At 42.0% G+C, this 24,839-nt stretch overlaps 1 protein-coding gene across 1 annotated transcript in view; it reads right to left on the bottom strand.

The window, feature by feature from the left end:
* LOC146163838 (uncharacterized) overlaps positions 1-22,326 on the bottom strand; it is a 120,984-nt gene extending 98,658 nt beyond the window's left edge. Inside the window, exons 1-35 of the mRNA XM_083380604.1 lie at positions 22,182-22,326; positions 19,804-19,898; positions 19,367-19,484; positions 18,891-18,979; positions 18,242-18,413; positions 17,424-17,930; positions 16,952-17,074; positions 16,510-16,632; positions 16,122-16,235; positions 15,748-15,861; positions 15,358-15,383; positions 15,158-15,207; positions 14,576-14,673; positions 14,150-14,260; positions 12,930-13,069; positions 12,771-12,865; positions 12,263-12,424; positions 11,453-11,608; positions 10,917-11,060; positions 10,387-10,536; positions 9,923-10,047; positions 9,333-9,502; positions 8,497-8,669; positions 7,857-8,064; positions 7,234-7,504; positions 6,585-6,802; positions 5,971-6,170; positions 5,253-5,436; positions 4,040-4,232; positions 3,488-3,639; positions 2,841-3,056; positions 2,111-2,261; positions 1,482-1,627; positions 664-921; positions 90-186 (exon numbers count right to left, since the gene is read on the bottom strand). Of these exons, the coding sequence (XP_083236730.1) occupies positions 90-186; positions 664-921; positions 1,482-1,627; positions 2,111-2,261; positions 2,841-3,056; positions 3,488-3,639; positions 4,040-4,232; positions 5,253-5,436; positions 5,971-6,170; positions 6,585-6,802; positions 7,234-7,504; positions 7,857-8,064; positions 8,497-8,669; positions 9,333-9,502; positions 9,923-10,047; positions 10,387-10,536; positions 10,917-11,060; positions 11,453-11,608; positions 12,263-12,424; positions 12,771-12,865; positions 12,930-13,069; positions 14,150-14,260; positions 14,576-14,673; positions 15,158-15,207; positions 15,358-15,383; positions 15,748-15,861; positions 16,122-16,235; positions 16,510-16,632; positions 16,952-17,074; positions 17,424-17,930; positions 18,242-18,413; positions 18,891-18,979; positions 19,367-19,484; positions 19,804-19,893 (5,344 nt within the window). The 5' untranslated portion in view covers positions 19,894-19,898; positions 22,182-22,326. The remainder of the gene's footprint in view (positions 1-89; positions 187-663; positions 922-1,481; positions 1,628-2,110; positions 2,262-2,840; positions 3,057-3,487; positions 3,640-4,039; positions 4,233-5,252; positions 5,437-5,970; positions 6,171-6,584; positions 6,803-7,233; positions 7,505-7,856; positions 8,065-8,496; positions 8,670-9,332; positions 9,503-9,922; positions 10,048-10,386; positions 10,537-10,916; positions 11,061-11,452; positions 11,609-12,262; positions 12,425-12,770; positions 12,866-12,929; positions 13,070-14,149; positions 14,261-14,575; positions 14,674-15,157; positions 15,208-15,357; positions 15,384-15,747; positions 15,862-16,121; positions 16,236-16,509; positions 16,633-16,951; positions 17,075-17,423; positions 17,931-18,241; positions 18,414-18,890; positions 18,980-19,366; positions 19,485-19,803; positions 19,899-22,181) is intronic.
* Positions 22,327-24,839: the final 2,513 nt, after the last annotated feature.

Raw genomic sequence — 24,839 nt, 5'->3', positions numbered from 1 at the left:
TTTTTTGACATATTTAAATCACGGTTAAACAGTCGTTAATCGACCAAAGCGCTTTAAATACATTGAATTAGAAAGTCATGTAAACATACCGCATAACTGGGTATTACATTCCCTAATTTCACTGGGTCCTGCGACATCGCATCCTTTTTCACCGGGGATTCCATACTGGCAATCTCTGTATCTCTCCTGCAAACAGAATTATGAATAAGTGTTCGGTCATTTTTTGAAAAACAAAACCCGGCTCGTTTCGCCGACTATATTGTTGGTGACAAAACTGACAATAAAATGCGACAGTTTTATTTCGAACCGTGTTTGATGTCTTTGTTGCATTGTTTTGATCACACGCTTATTTTAAATTAGCCCTGGTTGGTCTAAAAGCGACCCAGGAAGACGGTTTACATAAGATATTTTTTTAAATGTGTTCCGATAACGTGAGAGCAAAAAATATACGAAAAATATGACATTAAATCTGTATAGTGTTACGTTGCCAAGGTATTCCTTTCAAATGCCTCAAAAGTCAAAGACTAGACATAATACGTATTCTCGTGACCAAATAAAATAGAACGCTGTGTATGACCACATATGCCATATGGCCACCTGGTACACTGTACACATAGCAATCAACTTATACTGCGTATAGTTTGTAAACACTACAAGCCGTACCTGAAATCCGCCGTCGCAGCTCGCCGAACATTGACCCCAAGGCGACCACGTGACCCAGGAAGCACACGGGCCCTCGTCACAGAACTTTTCTTCTTCGTTTGGTCCCTCGCAGCCTTGGGCGCCGATGGTGCCACCGGAACAGATGCGAAAGCGCCTTGTGGTTCCCTCTCCGCAAGTCAGGGGCAAGTTGCCAAACTCGAACGATGTACCGAGGCAGGCGCCCCAAAGGCTCCAATCCGACCAGCTGTAGCAGTCGTCCTGGAAAAGCAACGCGACATATTGAGAGTTATTGGTGGGTTGGAATGTTTAAGTCAGGGGTGTCCAACTCAAACATGCCGACGTGCCAATTTTTATCTTATAACTTCTTCCCGTGCTAAAGTTGAGCAACAATTTTTTTAATATTATACTTATAGTGTTATAGTATCAGAAGTAATTCTTTGTTGTCGTAATTGCAGGGATTGTGTTGTTATTGACAATTGGCTGTATAACAAATTTAGCTTTTTTGACGATTGGCTGTATTTTTTGGGGGCTTGCGTGCCATTTTTTATTAGGTCGCATGCCAAATGTGCCTCATGTTGGACAGCCCTAGTTTAGATGTTAACCTCTCGATAAAATAACTATCGTTATTGGTTCGTAACTATATGAAGTAAAACCGCTAAACGTCGTTCCATTGACGCTGCTCAAGCCCAAACATATGTGTTTTGTTACCAAACAGATTATGTAAACAAATCTCTATCTTTACAGGTTCATGTTAGCAAGAACCACCAGCAACCTTAACGGCAAACGTCGTTTTACCAAAGCAGCAACGGCCAACCTACCACATCGCAATCTTCAAACTCTTCAGGAACTTCATCGCAACCGACCATTCCTAAGTCGCCGTTTACACATGCTCTTGTTCTGGTACGACGCGAGAGACCGCACGTCGCAGTACACGATCCCCATGGGTTCCAATCCGATATAAAGGCTGTTGAAACGAAGGGACAGGCTTAAATATTTGAGTTGCCCTTTCACTTGGTAGTGTTACCGTTAACTATGGCGGTCGACAAAATTTTAAATACCTGTATATTGATAACACTGCAAGTTTTGTTAGTAATTTTGCATTATGCAGCGTAAAGACAGAATCAAAAGGGAACAATCATTTGTTTGTAAACACATTTGTTTTAAAAAAAAATAGCTAATATTGTGTATGCTTGTTAAACAAATAAATATCAGTTAGCGCAGCCACACTATATATTGCGTTTAATAAAATAGTTTTTACATGTGCTGTAAAAGTATACGAAATATTTTATCGTCATTATGCCTGGCTCAACTGACGTCAGAGCGACTAGCAAGACGACTGAACAGATTTTTGCTGGACTACACACACTGGCCCAACTTCATACAAAGAAAATATAGCCCTTTTAGGGTGCAGCATTTACGCGCCTAATAGAGGAGAAAAGGTACTCACGACAGTCGTTGGTTGCGCAGGGTCGCGTATCGAATGGGAGGCCGTCACAGTTGTCGCCGTACAGACAGGTCCTACTTCTGGTCTGGAGACCACCGTCGCACGTGACGTCACAGTCTGTCCAGACGGACCAGGGCGACCATTGGGGACAAGGCTGTAGAATAACAGATAGGGCGTTACTTTTGAAGTTAAAGATAGCGGAAATAGCAAACTTTTCGATCTGGCAAAGAAAAGAATAGATATGTGCTGAAGTTGTTCTTAACCAGTACTTTGTCAATATTTCTTTTAAATCACGGCCTACTTTTCCAAGCTTTTTTTTCTTTCTACTAGCTTTTAACAAACTTTTTTAGCATTGTGGCCTAGCTTATATAAGATTGTAAATAATGACCTACAATAGTTGTGATGAAAAATAAATAAAACAATGCAGTTTACTTTTAACTTAAAACTGGCAAATTAACACTAATATGACCTATGTGGGAGATTAGTGACAATGCGATTCATAATAAACCACGTCAAATAAATAAAACTACATAGTTGAAGCGGTTATAGCTTATTTGGTCCTAACGAAAACTCTACTAGCCCAATGTAGCTTTACATGTCGGTTGAATGTAAGCCTGGAAAGTTAAAATTGTGTCGTCAAACGGAAAGCTGGTAAACCGGACGACGAAAATTTCCATCTAACGTACGAAAATGTGTAGCCAAGCACTATAACAATAAAGACATCGCAACCCACCTGTTCGTTGCAACCCTGTGTCTCCTGCACCACTCCGTTGCAGCCGGTGTTTCCGGGCACGCCATTCACGCAGTTCCTGGTGCGAAGTGTGGTTCCGCCGTTACAGCTCACGCTACAGTCACCGAATTCGGTCCATGGACCCCACACCGGGCACAGATTCGAGTTACAGGTGTCCGTCTCCGTATCAGAGCCGTCCTGGCAGCCGTCTTCGCCCACCTATTATTATTAGTGAGACATTGAAAGTTAGGCGAATTTTGATTTTGATACGATAAAATTTTATACGAGTATTGCGTGTTTTAAAGATTGCTGCTTTCGTTTGTCGTTGGTTTGCTGCCGGATCGCAAAATAACACATTATAGGAAAGCTTTTAAAATACATTTATCCAAAAGAGTACAAGGGTTTGTTTTTCTTGTCGATATTGTAAGTCTTCAAAGAAGTACAACCACTTACAAATGTACTATATCTACAAAGTGGACTTCAGAAGTTTGGTATTATACCAAGGGAAACAAAATATTAAGGAACGGACTAACAACAAACAAGGTCATACTGCGGTCTGCCTAAATTTCATGTCATTTTACTGCATTGCAGTTAAGCGAGGAAATCGCCTTAACGGCCACCCCGTGGTAGAATGACAGTAGGCGTCTCACCTCGCCGTTTTCACACGATCGGTATCTGGCTTTCAAGCCGGTGCCGCAAGACAGGGAGCATTCGCTGTAGGAACCCCAGGGTCCCCAGCCTGTGCAGTCGTTGGTGTTGCATACCATCTCTTCGGTACGCTCACCGGGACAGGCGTATCCAACTGCGGACAAGAAATGGGTTGAGAGTCGGCGTGGAAATCAGTAAATCGCCTTACAAGCCAGAAGGTGTAATAGTACGCACGTCTCCAAGTATGAAAGACAAATACCCGTGGAAGAGGTAAATACCGCTTGGTGTGATGTGGTTGTAATTCAAGGAATTTAATTAGGATTTTCTCGAACACTCGTCATTATTTTAAAAGATTGCACGTAATAAAATATACAGCGATACATTAATTATACATTATACTTAATTAGGTTTAGGCAATTGTTTGAAAAACAAGATTTTGTGTTCTTGGACTTAACGGTCATGAATTTAGAAGCTTACGCACCACGGTTAGGTATATTTTGAAAATGCTTTAAACTTCTTTTAAAAAAGATCTATCTATATACGACTGTACAAACCTGCTCCTGGTACGGTCTGGCAGACTCTCTCCCTGTACATAGTTCCACCGCCGCACTTGGCATTACAGTCTGTGTATTCTCCCCACTCGCTCCACGATCCGCAGCCTTGGGTGTTGCAGTCGTCGGACTCAGTCCTGGTGCCAATGCAGCCCAGTTGACCCTCCCGTCCGTTCTGGCACGATCTGTAGTGCTCCTGCGACGCGAATAAATAGTGTATTACATTTGACGAGTGGCGTTTCAGGTTTGAAAACTCTTTTGCTCAAGGCAAACAACACAGAAAGCAGCTTGTAGCATCAAAAGTTATTTTTAAACTCCATAACAAATTGAATTGTTTTTTCGCTTTGGTCAGGGTTTCTCAAACTGGAGTCCGGGAACTAATTTTAGGGGGCCACTAAGGCCAAATTCAATATTAGTGGATATTTAAAAAGGAATCATTCTTTAAAGAAAAGAGGTGAATTAAAAAAAACGTTTTAGCAGTGAATATATTCAGACTCCATTTTACCTTAATCAGAAGCATATTTTTGAAAGTCTGTTTGATTGGAAGGTCATTTTTGAAAATGTCTTACCTACCGTGGTACACGCAAAGCAAAAAAAACTTTAAGGGGTCCGCGGTAAAAAAGAACCCCTGGTTTAGGTGAACAAGGAAATAAACTGAATTCTATGTTGTTATGCTTGTTATACATTAGACAAGTTTACAAAGTCTTGGTTGCAGTCTGTTTAATTCAGGCATTTGCGGAAAACCGCTGCAGAAAAACTAAAAAATTACCGATAAAGCAAGAGCAGTGCTCCGGTGGAATCCGGCAACTCCCGCATAGGAAAACACCAGGTATAAACTCTCGAACGCAGCGTTAAACTATCCAGCAACTAGAACAGCGGTTTTCAACCAGTGGGCCATAAGAACATTTGAAGTGGGCCACAGACCATTTTTACAAAACATAGATTTGATTTCATTTGTGTCACTAAATTTAATTTTACAGGAATAATGCTTGAGGAGAAATTAAAAAGGAATGTAAATTTATTGTACAGCCGCAAGTGTCTCACTAATGCACGGTTAAATAAATAATCTGTTTGGAAATATGTTCTGCTGTGTATTGTTCTAAACCTATTTTACAGTTTTTTTTCTTTCATAAAAATTATTGGGCCACAGAAATTGTTTCCAACCTAAATGGGCCATGAAAGAAAAAATGTTGAGAACCACTGACTAGAAGCTTACCCTTCTGCCGCCGCCGCAAGGCCGGTCGCACGACTGCCAGGGCGACCATTCGGTCCAGCTCGGGCAAAGCATGACGTTGCAGCTCATGGTCTGTGAAGCCGATCCCTTGCAGCCGATGTCGCCCTCGACGCCATTCTCACAAACGCGAGTGCGCAGTCGCTGACCGTCGTCACCGCAAGATGCCCTGCGCAGAACGAAAACAGGTAACATTAAAAACCGGTCGATTACGGCCCATATAGGCTAAAAAGTTGAGTTGAGGTTGGACTTTTGGCTCACAAGGGCTAAGAAAGTGGTTTCCAACTGAAATGCTTTCAGGTATTAAGATTCTTTAAAAATCTCAAGTTTTGCTCTTTTGGAAAGCCTCTAGTTACGATTGTTCGTGTACGATTGGAATGCAGTGCAAAATAAAGAAATGTTTTCCTACGTTGTGTGTAGGAAATGTGCGTTCCTTCAATTACGTTCGCTGTAATATTACAATAAACCAATTAGCGAAAAAGTAAAACAACATGCCACTTTTCTTAAGTTTTTTGTATGGTACCGCGTTTCAAGTCAAAATGGTCGCAACCACTGTTACATAAGGCTTAGCTTTTGAGCATATCAGTTCTGGGTCAAAATGAACGCTTTTATCATCGACCACATCATCCTAAAGACTACGTACAGACTGAACTTGCACAACAGCTATATGACAAAAGTAAACAGAGCCGACAACGGTACTTACGAGCATGGAGTGTAGTCGGACCAGTCGGACCAGACCGGACAGTCGTCAGTGCTGCACTCCTCGAATTCCTCGTCGTCCCCAAGACACCCGGGCTCACCGGGCTGCCCATTGGCGCACTCCCTCGTTCGCTGAATTCTGCCGAAACCGCAGGTGGCCGAACACTGACCCCAAGGCGACCAAGGCTCCCAGTCGGCGCAAGGCTGTGAAGACAAAGCGTTACATAGGGTTACAAAGTGCACAATTGCATTATCAGATTGCTTCGATTGGGCAAGTTTTTATATCAAAAGAAAAACTGTAAAAAGTCGGATTAAGGCGGAAAGATAAAGCGCTTTGCTAAACTCAAGCCCCGTGCAGCTATAGAAAAACGTTACGTTTGGAGCGATTTTTACGCCCGACGCAGCTGAGTCCAGCTGTAGTGATACAAATTCCACGCCCAGCGCAGCTAAGTGCAGCTGTAGTGTAAACTGGCCTTAAGAATATACACTAGACGATAATTCCGATCTAGATGATGACAATAACCGAAGGGTGTGTGCGTAACCCGAGCCGGGTAAATAGCCTTCTTGTCAAATTTTGGTTTTATTACGACGCCGATGTTTCAACCAATTTTTTTCTACCTTGATGAAGCATGGCTCCTGGATCTGTGTGTCGCCCAGGCAGCCGTCCTCGCCCGGCTCGCCGCCCACGCACTCTCTCCGCTTGATCACGGAACCGGCGCCGCAGTCCTCACACTCCTGGATGGTGGTCCAGGGGGTCCAGGACGGACAGGCTTCCAAATTGCATTCTTGGCTTTCGTCGGCCTGTCCTTCGCAGCCGTCGCCGCCTGGGTCTCCACCTGGGTAAGAATAGTAAAAATCTTTGAAGGAAACCTCTATGATTTAGGAAAAAAAAAAGTCTAAAAGTTAAGGTAATATAATATAATATGCCCCATTGACCCTGTTTGAATACTCTAACCGTTTTCAAGCATTTGGCCCACAGAGGATGCCAGTCTGCGGAGAGTTTTAGATTAGTACCCCTGTCATTTTCATTTAGCGCTACACTAGCTACAACTGCTTAACTTTGCAGTGTTTCATAAAAAATTGGAAATTAAGTAAACTTTTTCAGAAGCAAAACAAAGCATAATGAAACGAATCTGTTAAAAAGGTTACTTGTCTTGAGTGGACTCTGCTTTCACTAAGCAGAAACTTATACGAACAAATTCTTCGTGATCGAGTACACTTGGCCAGCACAGCGAAAAACACCTTCAAGATTTATTCAGTCGCTTACCTTGGCAGAACCTTGTCCTGGTCTTCGATCCGCCGCCGCAAGTTTTCGAGCAGTCAGACCACGGCGTCCAATCCTCGTAGTAGGCGCAGTTGCCCGGCGCCGTACAGTTCACGGTGTCCTGGCCTAGGCCACCGCACAGGGTCATGTCGGTGCCAAGCGGGAAGCAGACCCTTCTTCTGGCCTGGATCCCGCTGCCGCAAGTCGACTGACAGCCGCCGAAGTTGGTCCAGCTGGACCAGTAGGGACACTGCTGGTCGTTGCAATCCTCGTTCTGACAAAACGATGGGATGTTTTACGAAGGTATGAAATGCGAGCACTGGGTAAATATGCTGTTCAATATCGACCCTGCTGATCCTTTTATTTTCAACGATTTAAAAAAATAGATCATCAGCTTTATGTTTGCATTGGCTTAGTGGTGAATGAAGCGCAAACATATATTTACTTTGTAAGGGTTGTATTTATTTATTGTAAAAGTTTTTTTAACTAGACGTTTCCGTTGCTTTTAAATTACGCGTGCATGGCCAGTTTTAAAACGATTTCGAGAATTTTTTTTATGACAAAGTGTTGGTCATGCAAGGGGTTAAAACTGCCGTTTTTAACAAGGTTAGGTGCACGTTTCACACCATCGAGTCGTCTCCGATGCAGCCCTGGGATCCAACACTACCGCCGACGCAAATTCTTGTCCGTTGGTGACTGCCGCCCCCGCAAGACACGGAACAGGGTCCCGGAGTTGACCAGGGGCCCCAAGCCTCGCACACCTGGTTGTTACAGGCAGTGGACTGGGCCGCGGGCCCCTCGCAATCAACTCCCTCCACTCCGTTGATGCATTTTCTGAAAAAGGTTATTTTTAATACTAAAAGCAGTAAAAATTAACTTAAAAAATAAACTAATTGAGCATAACACGGCGGTTCTCAAACTTTGTTAGCTTGCCGCGCAAAAAAATCGCGACACAATAGTTAGTATCATTACTTAAACCCAACACATTTTTACTTTACAATAAGAATCTTCTCGGCACGGAAAGGCAATAGGTAGAGTATATATAAACGAATAGATTACTATTTTTAAAAATATGTTTTTGAAAATGTTCAGTAGCACACTTCCCTTGGGTCACAGTAGTGTGTGTATAACAACCCTTGTATAACAACCCTTGTATATTAAACACTTATTTTACCACAGAATTTGGCTAAAACCTTACGACTCTTTCTTTTAGTTTCGCATCGATAAAATCCTTGCGATATAATATAAAGTTACTCTGCCGTATACCTCGATCTTCTGTGTATTCCTCCGCCGCACGTCATAGTGCAATCTTTGAATTCGCTCCATTCGGTCCAGTAGGCGCAATCGCCGCTGGCCGCCCGGCATACCTGGACGTCCTCAGCGGAACCGGCGCACCCCCCTAGGCCGGGGGAACCGTTGACACACTCTCTCTGGCGACGCTGCGCGAAAATTTTGGAATATTTTCATTTTCTAATTTAAGTTTTATCCTGTCGTCGAAACAACTGTTTAGTTAGATAAACAGAATAGTTACTGGATTAAAAAACTTAGTTTACGCCCACTATTGTTATTTAGGAAAACATAATTTTCGATAAAATTTAGTCGCTTAAAATCGTTGGTAGACAACTTGACAAATCTCAAAATATTGTCTCCGGCAAAATGTAGCTAAGGATTCCGAACACTATAAAGCACAGGCCTCGTAGTATAATTGTTTTTGCGTCAGTAACACGCTTTTGCGAGCATGTGCCTGTGGATATGTTAGACGTCACTATTCTTATCGCCTTTTACTTGCGCCTGTGCTTTTACGTGCATTTTAATTGATTTCATTTATACTTTGACCTGATGAAGCACGGTTGTGCTAAAGCTTGTCGAGAATCAAATACAATTTGTCTTTATACAGTGCCACCTGATTTCTCTATTTAGAATTAGACAAATACGGCCATATACAACGAACACTATAGAGTTACTATAAAGACACCACAATGCATTTTTAGACAGCTCAGTCATTGAAAAGCACGCTTTTTCAACAGGGAACACGAAAAACGTTGTTTCGAGCGTTGTCAAACTCGTTAGGGCCGCTCCAAACTGCAGATGATTTTAAGTACCTTGGTGCCGGCGCCGCAGCTTGCTGTGCACTGGTCATACTCGTTCCACTGGGTCCAGAACTCGCAGTCGTTGACGGCGCAGTCCTTTGCCATGCTCGCGTCCTCAATCAGGTCGCAGCCGACGTCGCCGATTTCGCCGTAGTTGCACACGCGGTTGCGCACCTGTTTGCCTGGCGTGAGACGAGCAAAGTTTAGGGGACGAAGGCTGTGCGAATCTGGTCAATCGCTCGGCGATTACTGTAACGTTGTAATCTAACCTTTTTGACAACCCCGGGGTCATTAAGAATGCGAAGCTTTTTTCGGTGGAATACAAAGTTACGCAGTTTTATATAGGAAAGTCAATCGAGTTGCCGGAAAATATCTTCTGTGATCGATATTTATTTGGTAAAACTTTTCAGGAATGAAGAAAGATCAAACTTTGTGAAAACAGTTTTGCCAAAAAAATTTAGAACTTACAAAAAGTTAAGTTCGAATCCAACAGTGATTTTTTATTAGGAGATTGTAGTTGTTTTTGCATTATAGAGTACTCAATCGTTTTAATAATCTAAAAATTCTGCAATATCGGTCACCGTTTATAATTTTAAACTCACCTCCGCCGCAAGTGACGGGACACTGGTCGTAGGGGCTCCAGTCACCCCACGTGGGGCACAGACCCTGGCCGCATTGTACCTGCTCTCTGTCCTCGCCGGGGCAGTTGTCGCCGTTTTGACAGAATCTGTTGGAAAAATAAAAAGCTGATAGTAAATTGGATTGTCTCATTCAGAGTACCGACCAGAGTGGATAAAAGTTGGTGGGTAAGGAGAGCAGTAATAATACAGACAACTACCGAACTTTGAAGGCCCACTTCACAACGTTGCAACAATGATTTTATAGGTAGGCAACGTACAATAATTGTAACCAGCGGAACGCCGAAGACCAAATACGCAATACACACAAAATGTCAACGCGAGAGAAATAACAATATACGGTTGCACGAATGTAATACTGCGCCGAGTGCGCCTGACAACAAATCCGAGGCAGCTTTCGGGGTGGCAAGCTGGCAGGCGTGCGTCACCTTGTCCTGACCACAAGACCGCCGCCACAGGTGACCGGACACCGGCTGACCGTCGTCCACTGCGACCAGCTGACAATGCCGCAGCGGGGAAACCCACAGGTCACCGCTTCGAAGCCTTCCCCTTCGCAATCGCCACCTGACGCACACGTTCTGCGAAAGTAAAAGCAAACGACACGCGTTTAGGGTTGGTAAATGTAGAACTGAGATATTATGACAGCATGGGGATATTGGTTTTGACAGGTTTATAACACATAGGGTAAGTAGAAAAAAGGACTACTTAAATAAACTGATTATACCAGACATATATCGCCTTTTGTAGGGGAAACTTACTGGAGAAAAGCTACTTTATGATAAAATAAACTACTAATTACTGGAGAAGCTACTTTATGATAAAAAGAACTACGTTGGAGAAACCCTGATATAGCTCCACTCACATATGTGTTCTTGTCTAATTTTTTATTTATTTTTCTACAGAAAAACAGAAAAACATCGACCTATACTCTAAAATCAGAAGCAGCTTCTACACATACCTAGTTCTGGATCGTACAGCGTCTTCACAAGTGGTTGAGCACCTCGACCACGATCGCCACGACCCCCAGGTGGCGCAAGAGCGCAAACGGCAACCCGACTCACGAGTGCTAGGGCCTCGGCATCCGGTACCATCCACGCATTCTCTGTTGAAAGAAAATTAGGTTTAACTTTAACTATTTTCAGGTTGCAAACGAGTCCGGGAGTCACACCCGAGAGTTATTCGGCAACTTAGTATAGTTTACTCCGTTTAGGTAATAACTAATGTAGAGAGGGGAGGAAAACAAAAAATACTTGGGTGATTCAGTTTATCAAAGTCCTGTTTTCCGGATACCCACCATCACACAACCCAATTTTAAAAAGGACAATCCATTTTTAATTTGTTATTAACTACAATTTCTGTATAGCTGGTCGTTACTCTGAGATAAATTGGTAAAAAATGCCTTGAACCTTTGGGATTCGCATGCTATTGTAGGGTAGCTTTCAATGCTTTAAAACAATATCTTTAAGCAAAATATGGAATGGTCAAGACATGTACCTCCTTTGTCTTTGAGTTCCCGTTCCACAAGTGACCGAGCACGGTCCGCTCGGCGTCCATTCTGTCCAGGACGGACATGGCTTGCCGACGTTGCAGAGAAAAGATATGGTGTCCATACCGGGACAGTCGATTCCGGCGTTTCCGAATCGACAGATTCTTTATAAAAATAGCCCGCGGTTGTTCTTAAAGTTTCACACGTCGCTCTGTGGGTCTGGATTACCCATCCAGGTATGCCTTATAGTCGCTGGCAGCGCAAAGGCAGCAGCACGTTTTTTGAAGCAGCAGCAGTTCGATTGTTCGTTGTATGCGGCCAAGCCATCCCGCAGAAAATGTAGCAAAAGCGGTATTATCGCGACCAAAAAGGCATGGTCAAGCAGCGCGCATATAATTTAAAAGCAACAAGAAGAAAATAAAAAACAATAATCACATATGGCGCGCAAATGGCACGATAAAAACACCATCGCAAATCATTCAGAATGAGGCAATTGACACACCGGCACCGCCGCGTGTTTGGATACAGTCAAGAAAAGAGCCGCCACCGTTCAACAACGTAAAGCACAAAAATTCGCGGGCTATTAAAGCAACAAATTTAAGCGCACAAAAAGCACTAGAATATAAATTAATAAACACTCAGAAAAACGCTCAACCAAAGAGACAAATAACAGCAGCAGAAACAGGACTGCTCTCAGAGGCAGTAATATTTAACGACATAAAATTGCGGCAAAGGACACCGCCAAGCCAATTCTGTACGTACTACTATACATTTACGACTAAATTAAAAGCAAGCGCGTTGGCCAAATAAATGCCTACCTCGATCTGAACCTAGTTCCACCGACGCAAGAGGCACTGCATCCCGACCACTCGCCCCAGTTGCTCCAATTCGGACATTGCGCTTCGGAACATCCCTCTCTATCCTCGGCGGGTCCCACACAAGAACCCTGGCCTTCGTCATCTTCTGGGCAGGTGCGCGTCCTGCGATAATGTAAAGGCGTTTTAACTCAAGGCGTAGAGCTAGTGAGAATATGACTAAACACGAAACAGGATAAGGGCATACAGCAAGGCCCAAGCAAATTGCCCACTTTTTATATATAGTTTTACGAAGCGCGCCGTAACAAACTCGAACTGTTTTGCAAAAAAGAAAAAAAAAACTGTTTTGTAAAAAAGAAAAAATGGACAGGACTTATAGTTTTGTAAACATAAAATATCAGTTAAAAACATTTGTTTAAACTTGGTGCAAATTATTCACAGCGCGTCCTTTTGTGTCTACAAGCGATTTTGTTCGAAAAGTGAAACGTCAGTTAAGTCAGGGAGTAGTTACCTAATACGACTTCCAGTTCCACAGCTGACTGGACAGTCGGACCAAAGAGTCCACGGACTCCAGCCGAAGCAGTTTCCCTCGTTGCAATCAATTATCTGGTACAGAATAAAGAGTTTAGATTTGTTTTCTATATCGTTTGTATGACTTCGTATCACTTACCTCTTCCCTTATTCCAGGACAGTATTGGGAACCGGGGGTGGCTCCTAAACAGCCGCGAAACTTGACCTGCCTTCCGGGTCCGCACGTGGCCGAGCAATCGGTCCATCCACTCCAAAGCAGCCATCCACGTCTAGGCGTTACTGTACAGTCAAAATATTTACATGAAACTTTACATTGTTGCTCGATATATCGTGTGTTGGACATTTTCGATATAGCAAGTCAGGGCTAATTTTTGATGCCAGGTAGTAGTATCGTTTGTAACTAGGGTGGCGTCTATGCTGATTCGATACGAAACAGGTATAGGCAATATGGTAGGCGACCCCCAAAAGCGTCTTCTACCTTACAAATTTAAGTTTCTCGAAAATAAGTAAATTATATTGGAAATTATTTAAACGCATATACATTGCAACTTCCATTTGCATAAGTTTGGCTTATTTGAGTATAGTAATACTGTTTTTAGTTGGAGGACCGAACGATCGAAATAATTTGTAAAAATATCGCATATCTGTTTCGATATAAATAAGAAGAATCGCACAACATTAGCGTATTCTTGAATCGGTCTTAATATGTTAGAGACAAAAACTAAGCAAGTATACTGAAAAAACGATGCTGCACTTGAGTTTTTATGAACCAATTGCATATAAATAAAACTATACAACGACTTGTTTTGCAACTGCAGAGAGCCAAAACTAATGGTTTGATGTACGAGAAGATAATTTCGTAGCGGTGACCGCGCTATGCAATATTCGACGCTGGCTCGGCAAAGATTTTAAGCTCTAATCCAAATATTATTGTAAGAAAGCCACAAAATATTTGCTTCGCCAAGGACTCTGCATGACTGTTTAACATTAATTAGTGTCTCGATCCAAAACCGACGGTATAGATTATTTTAGGTTCGAAACATTCTGCCTTGTCTTACATTTCATGTTCGTTGTTCATCACAAAACATAACTTTGATAACTAAAAAATGCCTATTTTAATATGTGGCAAACAGAATTTTGCAGATGAATTGCATTCCGACTGGCGAAGTTTTTGTAGAACTCTATAAAATCCAGTCTTTGAAATTTATTTAAAAATGGGTTAACGGCATTTAATTACTACGGCTACAAGCGAGAAAATAGAATTTGACGCAACCTTAGAATCCTACAAATTCATATGAAGCACTTTATAACCAAATAAAAGCGTATACAGCTTTGCACTCAGTTGCACAAATAACTTGCCTGTTACGTCTTGTCGTGGTGTGGTGATGGGAGGTGGGGCTTGGGTTGTTGGTGGCATAGTTGGGATAAAGGGGGTCGTGGCTGGGATAAACGTTCCGCAGAGAGACGCCGCTGTGTTACGTCAAAATAGGTTTAAAAAATCTTGACTTTCGAACGCCAACAGCGCTAACGATTGCCTTGCATATACGATCAAACGAAATCTTCTTGTATTCGGTAGTGCAATAAGGTACTTATACATAGATAAAAGGTATTTACTACGTTGCAAAAAGGTTACTGTTTACAACTTGGATTCCGCTCGATTTTATTGTATAACTATAAACTACTATTCATATTTTAGAAATTTTTAAGACTTTAAATATCCAAAAAAGTTCGCAAAAAAATCGTTCGTTCATTTCATTGTAAAGTTAGAAATAATAAGCGACTTACAAAGTGGAAGGAAGCAATCGTTTTGCTGGTAGTCGTAGCAACATCCTCGAATGGAAACGCAATCGTCCGATGAGATACCAGTAGGACCGCATTGGCTTCTGCCATGGCAAAATAAGGTTTGTCGTTTTTTTTTACTAAACTATAAAGCTTAGATCACACTATAAGACGCATTGTGGGTTTATCGGAAAACGTCGGCACATAAAGCGTAAAAAACGCTTTCGGGTTAGAAACAAAATGAACTTTAACGCTTTCGGTTAGGACAGTGTTTTTTAACCTTTTGTAGTAACGACGCAAAAACCAAATGGTATAGGTACAACAACAAAGCTTTGGCAACCCAATTATCCTACTGAACTTCTATAAGCGAACACAATATAATAAATTAGCATTAGTGAGTGCGAATTTAATTAATATGACCCATGTCTAATATTCTGAATTTTCGCAGAATATTTAGAAGAAATTATTGTCTTAATGAATCTAACCAAATACAACTACTGTAGTCAGCGACCCATCCAATTCAAGCGAAGACCCTCTTTTGGATTAGCTGTTTTATCGTTAATATTGTAAAATGTTCTCAGTTCTTACCTTTGCGGCTGAGAAATGAGACAGCATTCTGTTCTGACATTGAAGGGGTTCTGCAAATAAAAAGATTTGTGGCCATTGGTCAATCAAGCAACAACAAGTGTAAGAATCGGCCATACAAACATGATAGCTTTAAATGATATAAGGTTACCGAAAAGTCTTTTAAAAGGCGTTTTCATGCAAAAAAGTATAAAAGTGATTACCTGAGTTGTTGTTATCCTTGGAATAACTGAAAAGTAAAACAAACTTTGCTTAAGTGCTTTAAAGAATTACTATATTTTATAAGTCATATTACTTAAATATATTCTTTAAAATGATCGAGGATAGTAACAAAGTTAGAACTTATTTGATTAATTAAAGAATAAAGAGGCTAATTAAAGCGATTTTAGTCGTAATATAAAGTTTTCTCTTTTACATCAGATAAAATGACTGAGTTTGATAGTTACTTATAAACACCATTAGAACATTGGTACAATTTGTCACTCCCATTTAGTGTGCTGCTTTAACTATTTAACATCACTCAGCGTGGTAAATTCAACACTTGTACCAACCAAAGACTTTGGCATTGCTTTAGACTTAGATGGACAACTCACCTAATTGGCAGTTCGACCCAACGTATCCCGATAGACATCGACAGGTATATTGACGAGGTGTTGACGATCTTACGCAGGCACCTCCGTTTGCGCACGGGTTTCCAGAGCACGGATCTGAAAGAGTAAAACCACGAAATACCATTAAGCACTAAGGCTATCAGAAGGATCACACATCAAAATAAATATTATATTTAAAAGTATATCCAGAGTCACATTTTTCATTTGACTTTTCGATGGCTTCGTATATTTGTTGAATTATTTTAGTGTCCAATGTAGGCGGGGGCAGGAGCATACAACGTAACCCATTTTAATCCATTAGGAAATTAACCAAACGTGAGTTGTTTTTCTCGCTGTATCAAATATGTTGATCTTACCTCTGCGGTCGAATTCGCAATTGCTTCCTTCATATCCTGCTGGACAGATGCATCTGTACGAGAGGCCTGTTTGAATGCACCGACCGACTCCACAAGACACCAACGAACAAGGGTCTGGAAAACGAAAAAATCAAATAAGTTTTAGCTTTGTCTATTCCGTGCCATTGTACAAAATAACACTTTTTGAAACCATGAAATTTGAAAATTATCCTATATCGGTCGAATTTTTTTATGGCAGCTTAAGTGCATTATGGCAAATATGGGAAAAGCAGGAAAAGTCAACTAGCGATTTTATTTTTTACATGTTTAACTTTAAGTGCTTAATATATTGTGAGTAAACATCTTCACTGTGTAGCAGTATGAGATTAATAAGTACACTGTAGCCAACCTCTTCCGCGGTTGTCGATCTCGCAGTTGATTCCCTCGAATCCGCCGATGCAAAAACATTGGTAGGTGTTGCCCAAGCTGCGGCAGGCGCCCCCGTTTCGGCAAGGGTCGTTTGAGCATGGATCTGTGTAAAAAAAATTAGCAAGCGTTCAAATTGAAAATATGTCAATATATATCAGAGTGTGTTCAAAGATTTCTGCAATCTTGGGTCACAACACTTTTCGCGGGCCACACACAGCAGGCTACATGAGTGTTAAGTAAGTGAGTAAACATCGTGCTGATATTCGTTAAAATCCCTTACCGTTTCTTGAATGAATTTAAAATAGACCCTATACTATGCCATATGTGATGAAAAGGGAAATGCAAAAACGTAGCCAAAACTAATCGGGCTGTCACCAGTGGTAAAATATTCAATGTTAATTGTTACAGGAGAACCAACTTACCAACTGGACGTCGATCAATTTCACAGCGGCTGCCTTCAAATCCACCCAGGCAAATACAAGAATAAGCGGCGCCAAGGCTGCGACATTGGCCATTGTTCAGACAAGGGTTGGCATCACACGGATCTGAAAGTGCAAAAAGCTTAGTATGAACTGCAGCGTTTGATAAAATCGACCCCATAGATTTATTAACAATTTTTGGCGCCGACCACGCTTTTAGTGAATCACGCACGAAAAGTTCCCCTAGAAAACCTGGTAGTTTCCTAAAAGTAGTGCTGTGAAAATGCCTATATTAAATTTAATAAAGTTGTACAAATCAAAAACAGCTCTTTTGGTAATTAGTTAAATTACCAGAGGAGCTGCTTTTGATTTGTATTACTATGCCTGGTAGCAACAGTTTATTTATTCAATAAAGTTGGTTCAATGATTAAACAAGCAAGAAACGTCCTACAGCACAACACCAAGGCCAACTTACCAGGTGGCGGGGCAGTGGCTCTTTTCTGGGTGATAAAGTACTTTGTGTCGCTGCATTGGCCGTCGAACCACCTTCCGAGCGGCGCCGGAAAGTTTGGAATGGGAGTTCCGCGCGCACTCAAGTACAAACAATCCTCTTCGTTAAAACCGTTGCCGTTGGGCTCCACATAACCGACCGAGTCTGCGTGGTACCAGTTTTCGTAACCGATCGAGGAACCGCGCAGCGGAATACGCGAGAGCAGGTTACCATCGCCCCAACGCCACTGGCCCTCGACGGCCGCGTCGCTTCCACCGATCCAATATCCCGCCTCCCAGATGTTGCTCCAGCTTCCGAAGTTGATGCGACCGACTGTGTTGCGTAGTTGGGTGTCGACTGCGTCCTGGATATCTTTGTCGTTGATGACCAGCAGTCGTGCTCCCTCCCTTTCTGCCACGATCTGGGCAGCTCTGTAGGTGCGTCGTACCAGGTAGTAGGTGAATATCCAATCTTTATACCTGATGGCGACCACTGTGAAACAAGAAAGCGTTAAAGCCTTACGGCGGTCGGGTGTCGTTGTAATCACACCCGAATACGCGTCCGCAAAAACAACGGGCGGAGCGGTGCTATCGCCTATAGCATATTTTAGTTTTTAGTATTACGTATACAAAGCGGTAACTTTTGACGCGTAAAAAGTAACTTCCACCAAACGACCCACTTTCGGTAATCCGAGTAACCGTACTGTCAAGTACCCGAGAACTCAATCATAATTTTATTCAAACCACAAGAAACTGCAGAACATCCGAATTTCCCTTGCCTGAAATAAAACCTGTGTCACTCACCCCTGTCTCGCGGGAATTCCGGCTGCGAGCCGACACTGACCACGTTTCCGGGTATGACGTTGGGCGGGAAGGCGATCTGCTGGCCCTGAAACGTGAGCGGGATGACCTGCACCCCGCCGCCACCCTCGCCCTGCTTGTAGGAGGTTGGCTCCTTCAATTGGTAGCAGGCGGGCTGCGGAAAGAGAAACATTGCTTGTTGTTTGTTTAAAAGTAGATTGGGTTCCAGCGTATCGTTACGAATGTTTTTTTTTGTTTGTGCCAGTGAAACTTGATTATCTTGAAACTTAAAAACAAGAATCTTAAAAAACAAAGCTCACACTGCGTTGCGAGAAATCGAAATGCAACTTATCATTTCCGCAGCGCTTTAAACACAGGAAACAACCGTTAATGATAAAGATCGAACACTATTGTAGTAAACTTTAAGGTTTATCGCTTTTACAAATAGAAAATAAACTAGAAAATAATATCCATTTATATTTAGCTTCCATTTTATATTTTAAGCGGCTTGATTTAGTTAACACTATCATAGAAACACAAGTAAACGTTTGTATTTCAAGGGAACCGCGTGTTGAGAAAAGCACAAATTTAAGAAAGCCGACATCAGAGCCAAACGTCATTGGGGAAAAAACGTGACTCTCCACGTGCTTACCGTGCCAGGATTCCGGGCGCTTTCGATCGCGTTGTAGCAACACTTGTAAGTGAGCGAGCAAGCCAGCTGATCGTCCTCGGCTACGGTTTCTGCAAAAACAGTCGACGAACCTGTTAATGTGCGTAGATCGGCAAAGTACTTGGCCATACACGCAAGATAAATCTGGCAGTGACAAATGCCGGTGAAAGGGCAGCGAATGGCAACTTAAGATCGACGAAATATAAATCGCGCCTCTTACGCCTTATTGCGTGTTGTGGCAAGTTTAAAATTACTATAGAATAGAAGTCTTTGCAATTGTAGACTATTTACAAAAACGCTGCGGTTATATGAGTTGATTGACTTACTTTGGAATGTGACATGCGCTTTTTATCAGTAGTACAACAACGCTGACTGTTTTACAGCTTACAAAGAATAAATTGTCGGCCATTACACGTGATTTGAGCAGCAAACATCCTGCTCGATTGCGCCACCTATACCGTTATTATGTGTGCATGCAATCCGGTCTTTGACGTCAGTCGCGCAAGAGAGCACGCTCTCGTCGAGAGTTGCCGTCACCATCAGTTTTTCGCCATAAACCTCTTTGAAAGTTCCAAGCTGTAAAATAAAACGTATTTCATTCACGGTTACCGTTTTCTTTTATTTAAAACTATAAGGCCGCACGTTACTTCATTGAACCTAACTCTAAAATCGTTAACCTTTCACAGGGATACTGAAGGCCTGATGTTTCAAATGCAAATTTTCTTTTTTTTTAAAGGAAAAATTAAGTATAAGTGCTAAATATATACAACAAAAAGTATTATGCCAGAGTGTGTGACAGTTTTTTTTTAATCTAAGTCATTAATGGTCTGCCGATAAAACAACATGACCTAGCCTTTTGTTACTGTTTATCAATGTATAACTCGGTTCAACATACCTTTATGGATTCTTGATCAAAAACATCCAGTGCTATGGCGTGTCCACAGCACAAAAAGGCAAAAACGGCCACAAGGTGGCGCAACTCCATGACGCCTTTATAAAAACAAGATTAATTAAACTTTGCTTTGACAACCGAAGCAATGGAAATGGAAAATGCGACCTTCGTTCAAAACACGGGGAAAATGGACTTTGTTACTATTTGCAGTGTGGCAAAATTTTTTTCACGTGACTAAAAAAGACGAGATTAAAAAGTTAAACCTCGCAAATAGATTCGAAGAAAACGCAATTTTCCTAGCCATGAAAAGGAGAACAATTTGCTTAAAACGACCGATTTATCGATGGTTAAATAAAAAATTTATCTAAAAAGGAGGAAATGTTTCCGTCGATCAAACAGAATACACTGTGACTAGCCCTGAGTCGATTTGGCGATTTTCTCCATTTAAAGTGAAAAGCCGGCGGTCGATCGTTATCTGGTATGAAATATTTGCAACGCATATACATTAAGTTCCGGGCCGTGCGCTCCAGGCAACATATTGCCGAGCTCCTGACTGCATATTCGAGCGATAACGGTTGTAAATTACGTCCCCACATATTCCACTGTGCTCTACTATTTTATATGCACTGGCCGCCATTAGCGAATTGCGACAGCTAATTTATTTTCAGCCACTCTCGTAGGTCTCTGTCGCACATTGCATGTTGAAACCTTCCAACCTGTTTAGCAACTTATTTCGACACGCGGAGAGCGCGAATCGCTCAAAACGACGACATTCAATAGGTCACTCGGAAAATGACATTGCCTCCGGTAGGATTAGGTGCCCGAACTTGACCTGGCGTGGCTCGTCTTATCTAACGTCTCGGTTAGTTACCGTTTCAATCGGCGCTTAAAAATATAAGTCTTCATCCCTAACAAGCCAAGAAGAAGAACTTTGCTTTTGGTTGAGTCGAGACCCAGGCGCCGGGCAGCGAGCAGGTTAAGACAAGGCACAACACCGAGCCTACTAGGCCGACTCTAGCCCGCGGGCAAGTCACCGACATTGGTCGGCAGGAAAGTTGCCTGTGTGCCTTCCACCGACATGGACCGGCCCTCGCCTGTGCCGTGAGGCTTTTCAACGGATCGCGTCAGCGTCGGAACTGCGCCCGTGCGGTTGACCGCTTATTATCGCAGCCGCAACCAGCCGGAATTCACGGCCACTTTACCAACGTCCGGCTATTTTTCACTGAGGCTTAGCGCCGTTTTCCAACCTAACGATGGAAACTGAAGCCGGGAAAATGGCCGAGGACTGGCCAATGGCAGCGAAAGCCTGCAAAAGGTGGCCGACCGTTTTGTTTGTCATGTATGTAACTTTTCAGGATGACCTAATTGGCACTCGTCTCTATAGCTTTTTCAGATGGCGGATGGCGACAAGTCAAGTGACGCTCCTAATTTTTATCATTAATCCGTAATTCGGCGAGCCGAACTTGGAAATACGAACCCCACTATTATATGCACACCCGTGAAATAGTGGCAATCATTTAAATGCGCATAATAATATATGTGAGTTACTGAGATAAAAGCGACCAAATAAAACTACCACTTCTTATGCTTATATTTTATTTTACGTAATAAAAAAATATTTTTTCATCATTATTTTGCTACATTTTTGCAAGCAAAACACTTCGTGCATGTTGCCCAAAATGTTAATGTAAAACATCACCAAAAAGTGAACTTGTCTGTCTCGAAATAGTATTTATTTATGCGTCTACGCATCAAACGCGTGCATCAACACAAGAAAACCGGTCGGTTTACTTGCCAGCTAAGCAATGTTAAACTCTCGCGCAAATGCCGATAGCCTCTTTTTATCCACTCGTGGTGTGAAAATTGAACAGGAAGCGGGCGGCGTTTTAATGAGAGGGAAATTCTGCCTGATCACAAACTTGAAGCCGCTTATGAGAAAGGTACACATAGCCAAAACGACACCGGGTTTACGAAGGTCACTTTGCCCCGGTGGGCACCGCCTGTATTTAAACAATTAAAGGAGCGGGATATTATTTCGACTGGGTCGACGCGTTAGAACTTTCCGTTCAGTGATTGATCTGTCGATCGCCCCGACCACTAATTACAAACGGATTACGGAATTTGAAGTTCGTGTGAAAACCAAGTTGTGACACGGGCGCTTACAGAAAATACAATCGAGACGAAACAAAAGTCAAAAAATGTGAACATGCTGCATCTAGAAAAGTTATTTAAACCATATATAGTACCGCTTTACCAAATGGCTTTTCTGACTGTTTCTCTCATAAACAATTCGCGTATTATTGATTAAAACCACACAAATTTGTCGCTTGTATAAAACCATATAAAAACGTTTGAAAACCAACCATTTAAGAAAAACTTACCGCTTAGTCGACCTCCTTTTGGCGTTTTGAATTTCCCTCGTGGAATCGTGTTGCAAACAAATTGCAGGATAACTCGTATTTAAACGCCGCTGCGTGGGTGTAATAATGGACAACAGAGCACCAATACTTTATTTTCGACCGCACTCTCCGGCTACGGTCTTCAACTAACAAGTTTTCAGGCAAAGAAATTGACGGATATAGCGAACACTTTTTCCCGCCTGAACTGGTTTGCGGTATAGGCGAGCTCTCTTCCCTTTTCCCGAATCCCCTTTTTCTCGCGCGAATCTGCACTCTCGTTTGCGGATTGCACCTTAGGCCCTTCGTCACTAAAGGCGGGATTTAGAGGTGCCGACGTTGCACTATTGCCTTGTTATGCCGCACGTTCGAGATAAACATCACCACTAAAGTCGAATTAAAGAAAACTGCTAGAAGGTACTAAGACGGTTAACGAAGTTTTAAGTCGCTAATTAGTTTCCATAATATTTTACTACAATTGATTATTATTATTCCTGCTTGCGACTCCTAATGTAATTCAACCGTTATTAATCATCTCTAAAATAAGCGTTTTTAATCAAAGTAAGATTGTTTTCAATAAGCTCAGTGTGGTGTACCTAAAACAATAGTAAATTGGGCCAGGGAGTTTCGTATGTGTTGCATCTGTCTGGTGAATATGTTCTCAAAATAGGTATACAAACAAATTCATTTTTTTGAGCAATATATTTTTAGTAATTTCGCGTATAGTTCTACAAATATCATCTACATTTATAATGTATAGTTTATGATGTCTGTTTTGGAATTAATATCTACACTTCGGGAATAAATAGCCATCGCGTGAGAAAATTGCCGTCTTTCGCGCTAAAAAGTTTTATTTTTTGATAAACATGCGGTAAAGCCTTATTACGGCTGTTCGCACAACCGCAGATGCAAATTCAACTCTAGGCAGTCGCGCCGATACTATGTATTTAGACATTTTACGAAAAACGGCTTTCATCGAGCCCCGCGGCGTCGCAGGGCGTTTGCACATTGTAACGTCCATGGTGGTAATTAAACGACATTCGTAAATAATCCAGTGTATTGTTTGCAGCTCCCGTGCATTTGCGCGCGATCATCATAGCACCTCGGCACCCAGGTTTAGTGGCGAACTAAAGGGTTTAGAAAGGTTTTCGACGTCGGTCTCTTCTTAGGAGTGTCGCGCCGACGAAGGCGCCGTTCTAATCGCTGATGTCAGCAACCTACAATTATATCCCTCGGCACCTTGAAAAGCGACAGAGCCGATTTGCAGAGAACCCCAACTTTGACAAGATTTGGAAAACACGCGAATGGGCGCAAAACATGTCTTACAGTTGCAAAAGTGTTCGATAAAGGCGTAAACTTTAGTGAATATTTGAACTTTTGGCGACATAGCTTGTTCAAAAATTCTTACAATCAACAATTATATGCATCCGAAGAGAACATTTTCACTAGGGGTCCGTAGACCCTGAACGGTCTACGGGGGCCTATTGAAGAGAAACCAAACAATAGCCTGATTGTAAGGACGAGGATTCGCGCAAAAAATGTATTAAAAAGATAAGTTTCGAGACTTAGAACACTATTTTAGTTTTCCGTAGTCCAGCGTTTTGCGATGACATTCCAATGAAAAGCAGTCTGAAATCCAACTGTTCTTGCGAAATTGAAAGAGTGATACCACCCCGTTGCTTTAGGTCATCAGAAAATGCAAATAGGCTATAAATATGAGGATCAGATTTTTTCAAAGTTTGCAAACACTTGTATGTTTTACACAAAATTATTCATTTGTCTGCTATGTTGAATGTTGATTGTCACTATGTTTCTACTTACCACATAGTTTTGTAGCTGTAGGTTGACAGACGTAACCTCACAGCTAATTGTATGTCGTAATGAGTTCAACTGATATTTGCCGCCGATCCACAACTTTATGTTATACGATAAAAGCGATTGTTAGCCAAATGCAATTTGACTCGTATAAAGCGAGCTCACCTCAAACTTTCAATTAGAAAATTTCCGTGTTTACATTTCATACACCTAAATTAAAAACGATCGGTGATTCATTGCGAAAAACAGATAAAAATAAAGTTAAGCAGCCAAGGTGAAAATGAAGAAGGCGCACGATCCTGATCTACGGATTAAGCGACCTAATACGCCAAACCTGCGTGGCATACATCTATCCACGAAACAACATTAAACAGAATCCAGGTTTCGCTTAGAACACAATTAAATCAAACAAAGTTGCAGAATAAGGTGGCAGGTGTTTACAGGTCAATGATACACCTAAGCGATTCCAGCAATTCGATAAAAATCGGAAAAGTGTACTTTTTATTGATTTAACCCGTTGATGGTCTCAGCTCTATCACGCCTACGTTATTGTCGGCCGAAACGTGCGCATTCCGCCAAAAAGCCGGTCGCGGTATTGCTAAAATAATTTTAGTCGATTTGTCTACACGAGGCGCCTCACAATTTGCTGCTGTTTACCATCGCCTGCCCTAGGGCCACGCTTAAAAACATTTGCCGGCTATAGATCTAACCTGACGAATGCAAAGAAAAGCCACGGAGTTGCCCACGCTAACAACTTTTGATTCGGCGTAAATGAAAGGTTGAACGTGTGCCATTAAAGGGACACAATTGAAATTGCGCTTTTCCAGT

This window comes from Ascidiella aspersa, chromosome 2, assembly GCF_963924565.1.
Source record: "Ascidiella aspersa chromosome 2, kaAscAspe10.2, whole genome shotgun sequence".
Classification (NCBI taxonomy): domain Eukaryota; kingdom Metazoa; phylum Chordata; class Ascidiacea; order Phlebobranchia; family Ascidiidae; genus Ascidiella; species Ascidiella aspersa.
This window is presented reverse-complemented; position numbering and strand designations above follow the sequence as displayed.